The sequence below is a fragment of the Ascaphus truei genome, chromosome 16, assembly GCF_040206685.1.
Source record: "Ascaphus truei isolate aAscTru1 chromosome 16, aAscTru1.hap1, whole genome shotgun sequence".
Classification (NCBI taxonomy): Eukaryota; Metazoa; Chordata; class Amphibia; order Anura; family Ascaphidae; genus Ascaphus; species Ascaphus truei.
In genome coordinates, this window is record NC_134498.1 from 21,653,903 (window position 1) to 21,660,746 (window position 6,844).

Consider the following 6,844-nt stretch of genomic DNA (forward strand, 5'->3'; position numbering starts at 1 on the left):
GTTACCAGGGACGTTCTCAGGGGGCAGGATACTAATATTATGCGTTAAACTCTTATAGGTCTCTAGTCTGTTTAATGCTGTACATATCAACTATTGCTAATTGATAAAATCTACCACCAATTAGCCTTTTAACATTTCTGATTATTAGAATCTTCCACTTTCTGATTCATCTTTCTATAAAGCTTTTACGGCGTTTAGTGTATTTGTTGCTGTTGGTCGCTTCGTAGGAAGAAGATCAAGAGACAGATCAAAAGATGATCATCAAAGAAGCGTTTGCCGGAGATGATGTCATCAGCGACTTCTTAAAGGAGAAGCGCAACGCAGAGCAGGCTGGGAAACCGAAGGACATCAACCTGGTGTTACCCGGCTGGGGAGAGTGGGGAGGGACCGCCCTGAAACCCAGCAAGAAGAAACGCAAGAGGTAAGTGTGCACGTGGCCGTACCAAAGTGCTGGCCTGGCCTGTATTGGGAGCAGAACTGCACAATACGCACACAGGGTCTTCTCTTTCATTTATTCCAGCAGTGCAGATGTAAGGGATACAAGAAGTGTGTGTGTGTGTGTGTGTGTGTGTGTGTGTGTGTGTGTGTGTGTGTGTGTGTGTGTGTGTGTGTGTGTACAGCCCCTCTCCACGTCTCTCATTTATTTTAACTTTTTGCTGCCCTGGTCCCCCCTGCTGCTCGGGAAGTGGGAGCAGGGTCAGTAAGTTGTTTTGGCTCCCCCCCTCTGCCTCAGATCCTTGTGGCTGCTGCCCAGGCCGGAGGTAAGCGCGGGGGTGGGATGGGGGGTGGATTAGCGGGAGCGTGGCTGGCCCCATTCTTGCCCGCTCTGGGGGGATTGAGCGTTTAGTTCTGTGTTGCCGCTAATTCTTTATGCTGAGAATTAACCTGGGAATCTTTTTACTGACGTCTGATTAAATACACGGTTTGAAGTACTGTTCCAGTATTTGAGCTTTTCAGAAACGACTCACGGATTTCTCCTTTGGCCGATACTGTCACCTTCTTATCCATCAGAACCATTTGTTTTTTTCGAGCAGTAAATGCCATTTGCTTGGAAACAGTTACAATCTGAAAGCAAGTAGAATGCATGTTTAATGGACGACTTGCTCAAAATGTAACATTTCTCCCTGAAGTGCAGTTTTAACGTAAGAGATACCTGGCGTTTTTGTTTTAAATTTAACATCAGTGCATTTCTGGTTAATTCCTTGTAGACGCCATCATTAATTCCTTTATAATGTTGACCGTGGCTTTTCACGTGGAACCTTCCTGTTTCATCAAACCGGTTGTCGGACCTGAAAGTGATTTTCTTTGGAAGAGTTGGAGATGAGCGCTGGGATGTCTCATCGGAATTGTTTTTAGAGCCTTTTATTGCAGAAAAAGGTGACCTGCGTTAGTAGGATTATTAGTTGTTCTTGGAAAAGACTTTGGGGTCTGCAAGTCTGCTCAAGGGGGTTAGGATGTCATCATACTGATAGTGAAAATCAGCAAAAAAAAAGTCTTGGTGTAATGTAAAAAAACTCCAAATAGGGTTATAGTGCAGCATTTAGGCGCTTTAAGCAAATTATGCACGACAAATAGAATTTTTTTTAATAATTATCAAAAAATAAGTCCCTATGGTGTCATATGCTGCTCCTACAAGGATTTTCCAAAATCCCCAACCAGGTGAGAGGACAAGCGTCGGAGCACAAACCGGTCCCAAAAAGAAAAATGTGAAAAAACAACAACTATTATCAAAAATAAATAACTATGGGGCCAGAGGCTGTTTTCAAAATAACTCGAATCATTTAATGAAAAATGAGTCCCTTAAAGAGTCAATTCCAGCTGGTGATTTATTTTTTAATTTTTAACATAGGATTTGAAGCAGGTGGTCTCCGGAGCTGAACCCCATTAATGTCAGCTCCGGGGGAACCCCTGCTTCCGGAGATACCTCCGTAAGAGGTGCAGTTAGCTGCTCCACTCAGCTAGCAGGGTGCATCTAATGGCGGAGTTTCAAAGCTCCCGGGCCCTGCAGGCCAATAGGAAGTCGTGACATCATCCTGGGCGGCGTCCTCTGGGCCCTGCAGGCCAATAGGAAGTCGTGACATCATCCTGGGCGGCGTCCTCTGGGCCCTGCAGGCCAATAGGAAGTCGTGACATCATCCTGGACGGGCTTCCTCTGGGCCCTGCAGGCCAATAGGAAGTCGTGACATCATCCTGGGCGGCTTCCTCTTGGCCCGAGCGACGCGGGAGCTTTAAACTTTAGCGAGATGCCGGCACCCCCGACGGAGGTCTGGATATATGGAAATGTGGTCCCTGGAGCAGAAATGGTTGGGGTTCAGCTCTGGAGACCCCCTGCTTCAATCCTATATTAAAAAAACGGTAATAAAAAAACAAGCGGGAATTGCTCCTGTAACAATAATTGTGCTTTTGCCGTTCTTTAGTTAACAAGCGATAGGGGAGCTGTGGGAGCAGTTAAGGATTATTTAGGCCGTTGTGTGTTCACGTTTAGCAAATCAGTGTAACGATCTTGGAACAGCTGTATTAAATGGGAAAATACATTGGTTTCATTCGACTTGCATTAACACAAGGCTGTGCTCTTGTGCCAGTCGTCTTGATGCATAGCTTCCTTAATTCATATGTATAAAATGCTTAATCTTCTTCCTAGGTTTATTATCAAAGCTTCTGCGCGGTCAAGAAAGGATCGGCATCTCCCAAACGTCATTATAAGCGAGAGGAGGAATATCATGGCTGCAGCCCATCAGGTGAGGAGAGAGGGGTTACAGAACCAACGTAAGGTATTAGGAGGTAGTGGAGTATACGTTACCTGTTACTATCATGCTATATCCTGTGGTTCAGTCCGGTACAGCAACTTCACATCGTTTATGGAGCCAAAGCAAGTGATGAATGAATCATTTACTGCCCATATTGCTCAAAGTCTTGCGGTCTCGGCAAAGCTATGTGCTTGTTGTACATGGTGCTTCATTTATATGTATACCATTTGATTAAGGAACATTATATCGTTAAATATATTTTTGTTGGTTCAAAGTATTACAACGTCACATGAACTGGGCTTTACTGCCGGCACTAAATATGAGAGACAATGTTAACACCTTTTGGGGTGAAATCTTCATGTAAACTCATTGTTTTTAAATGTGTTAAAGGCCCTGCCAGAACTGAATGGTAAACATACATTCAATAAGCATCATGACCTCGAAGACACAAGCTTGTGGGTTCAAGCAGAAATCCCCTCCAATAAGTTAAATATATATATATATATATATATATATATATATATATATATATATATATATATATATATATATATATATATATATATATATATATATATATATAGTGACAAACGCCCCTCTTTTGTAGTGCTGACGTCTGTCTGGGTTCTTCCCGACACAGTCTTCTAGGGTTATTTATACAAAAAACAGGATCATGCAAAGTATTACGCTGCTTAACTCAGGCTTCTGCCTGCTTTATTTTCATCCAAGTAAGGTACTGCAGCTTTAACAAGTGTAGATTAGAGGTACTTTCATTCAGCAGTTCACTCATTTCAGTGTTACAGTATTTCCCACACTGTTATTTCAAATAGCAAGAAACAAAATTATATAAACAAAATCCTATCCCTTTCAGGGATCTAACTACACATCAGAATCAGTCTCTCTAACAGCTGCTGGCCAACTAACCTGGTTCCCCAGCTTAAAACAATGCTCTCTCATTTAGGGTCACTAGATACAGCACAGTCTTTTAGCAACAGCAATAACCATTTGTTTTGTCTTATCTGTTCGTGGTGGGAACTCGGTCCCAAGTGTCCAGGCAAATCCTCTGGTACTGTGATACTTGGAGGGGCCGTCCACCCCGAACTGGATTCCGGGGAGCAGCGATACCCCCAGCCTCCAGGCTCTAAGGAGAGAGAGTGAAATGCAAAACCTCTCTGCTCTAAATACCTGTGCATGTGATTAGAAGAGCAGGTGAGGGAGAACTAGAGCCATTGTAATCTGTGGTCTGGATTTTCCATCCAGCTGCCTGAGTTAATGGGAAGCTGTGGAACGGATCATTTTTAACTATTCCTGCACTTTCTGACCTAAAATGGGGCAGAAAGCTGCCTAACATCTTTGGACTATGTCACAATATATATATATATTTTATACATAATTTAGAGGGGGGGGGCGACTCCCCCGAGAGATTGAGAGATAAACGTACGGAGGAAACCTAGCTGCTGTTATCGTCCAATGACGTCGCAGCTTCCTTTGGCGCACAGAGCCCGCACTCTTTGTTGGCCATATTGTTTCCCCAGAACAGAGCTTTACACCCGGTATCTACACCAGTAAGGAGGTACCTTTCAGGCCCTGCCCGTGCCACTTGTAGGCTGTGCCAAATCACTTGATTGCTCTGGGCTTCCCAGGGTGTACTTTATTGGAACACGGATATCATTCTTTATTTCCTGGTCAAATAACTTCGTACTATAGTGGTACACAGCATCTGCTACTTGACAGCATTATTAATCATTCTCTCTATTTGTGTTTCCGTTGCAGGTTAATGAACTTCCTTTCCCATTTAATAACCGGCAGCATTTTGAGAGCACCATCAGAGCACCTATCGGCACAACATGGAATACACAGAGGTCTTTCCAGAAGCTGACCGCCCCTCGGGTCATTACCAAACAGGGGCATATCATTGAACCCATCACAGAAGATGTCTTCCAGAAGCATAGTTCAACAAAACCTGCTGTTGAACTGAAGCAAAACAAACAGCAGTCGACACACCCGCATCGTAAGAGACCACAGCAGAGAAAGAAGGCAGCAAGACCCTGATTCCATCTGTGGTTGGTGGTGGAGCGTCCCATGAGACTGCGGTCATGTCCTTTACCCAACAGACTTTGCATGAAGTGGAGTAGCTTGTTTATCTGATGAGAAACGTGCAGATTGTAGAGCCGGGTTTGACCACAAAGAATCATTGTCCGTTTGAGAAGAAACTGATTTGAATAAAGAAGCTGGATGGAACCGACACACAAGCCTGATCCCATCGCTGCTCACAATATTCATCTGTCTTTTATTTTTCTTCCAGTGATCAGCCCGCGGTGTTTCAAAGGGGAATTGTTCTTTTATATACAGATGTAGCGAGCCTGATTGTCCCTCCTGGAAGGTGGTAGTTGGGTATGAGATGATGTGTGCCAACACTTCCCATTGAATCTTAGAAAACGCGCTGTCCTGGGGTTTCTGTGGAAATCTCAAAGCTGGTTGTATTTGGGAATATTGGGTAAAATCCTAGTTTGTAATCTCTCCTTTTTTGCCCAAATAATCTGCCCTAAAATATAAGAGTGAGGTTCTATTTTAGTAGAGTACCCAATGACTTCCTTACCGCTGAAAACACTCATCTAGACAACGTGGAGAATGCAGAGAGACACCTGAGAAATATGTAGTTGCATATTTAAATTGGTTCATTTGCATATTTAAATCAATTTATTTACCAAGTGTCTCGGGTATGTTCCCAGGTACCCCTCTCCCACCCGTCTCTCTTCCCCCCCCCCACCCTCTCTCTTTCCCCCCCCACCCTCTCTCTTTCCCCCCCCACCCTCTCTCTTTCCCCCCCCACCCTCTCTCTTTCCCCCCCCCCCACCCTCTCTCTTTCCCCCCCCCCACCCTCTCTCTTTCCCCCCCCCCACCCTCTCTCTTTCCCCCCCCCCCACCCTCTCTCTTTCCCCCCCCACCATCTCTCTTTCCCCCCCCACCATCTCTCTTTCCCCCCCCACCATCTCTCTTTCCCCCCCCACATCTCTCTTTCCCCCCCACCCTCTCTCTTTCCCCCCCCACCCTCTCTCTTCCCCCCCCCACCCTCTCTTTCCCCCCCCACCCTCTCTCTTTCCCCCCCCACCCTCTCTCTTTCCCCCCCCACCCTCTCTCTTTCCCCCCCCACCCTCTCTCTTTCCCCCAACTCTCTCTTTCCCCCCCCACCATCTCTCTTTCCCCCCCCACCCTCTCTCTTTCCCCCCCCACCCTCTCTCTTCCCCCCCCCCACCCTCTCTCTTCCCCCCCCCACCCTCTCTCTTCCCCCCCCCCCACCCTCTCTCTTCCCCCCCCACCCTCTCTCTTCCCCCCCCCCCACCCTCTCTCTTCCCCCCCCCCACCCTCTCTCTTCCCCCCCCACCCTCTCTCTTCCCCCCCCACCCTCTCTCTTTCCCCCCCACCCTCTCTCTTTCCCCCAACTCTCTCTTCCCCCCCCCACCCTCTCTCTTCCCCCCCCCACCCTCTCTCTTCCCCCCCCCCACCCTCTCTCTTCCCCCCCCCCACCCTCTCTCTTCCCCCCCCTCTCTCTTCCCCCCCCCACCCTCTCTCTTCCCCCCCCACCCTCTCTCTTCCCCCCCCACCCTCTCTCTTCCCCCCCCACCCTCTCTCTTCCCCCCCCCCATCCTCTCTCTTCCCCCCCCCATCCTCTCTCTTTCCCCCCCACCCTCTCTCTTTCCCCCCCACCCTCTCTCTTTCCCCCCCATCCCTCTCTCTTTCTCCCCCATCCCTCTCTCTTTCCCCCCCACCCCTCTCTCTTCCCCCCCACCCCTCTCTCTTTCCCCCCCACCCCTCTCTCTTTCCCCCCACCCCTCTCTTTCCCCCCCACCCCTCTCTCCCCCCCACCCCTCTCTTTTCCCCCCACCCCTCTCTCTTTTCCCCCCACCCCTCTCTCTTTTCCCCCCACCCCTCTCTCTTTTCCCCCCACCCCCTTCTCTCTTCCCCCCCACCCCTCTCTCTTTCCCCCCCCACCCCTCTCTCCCCCCCACCCCTCTCTTTTCCCCCCACCCCTCTCTCTTTTCCCCCCACCCCTCTCTCTTTTCCCCCCACCCCCTTCTCTCTCTTCCCCCCACCCT

The 6,844-nt window shown here is 48.3% G+C and overlaps 1 protein-coding gene across 1 annotated transcript in view; it reads left to right on the plus strand.

Annotated features, from left to right (window-relative positions):
- UTP14A (UTP14A small subunit processome component) overlaps positions 1 to 5,627 on the plus strand; it is a 20,682-nt gene extending 15,055 nt beyond the window's left edge. The window contains exons 13-15 of the mRNA XM_075572836.1: positions 228 to 421; positions 2,642 to 2,738; positions 4,521 to 5,627. Coding sequence (XP_075428951.1) covers positions 228 to 421; positions 2,642 to 2,738; positions 4,521 to 4,799 — 570 coding nt within the window. The 3' untranslated portion in view covers positions 4,800 to 5,627. The remainder of the gene's footprint in view (positions 1 to 227; positions 422 to 2,641; positions 2,739 to 4,520) is intronic.
- Positions 5,628 to 6,844: the final 1,217 nt, after the last annotated feature.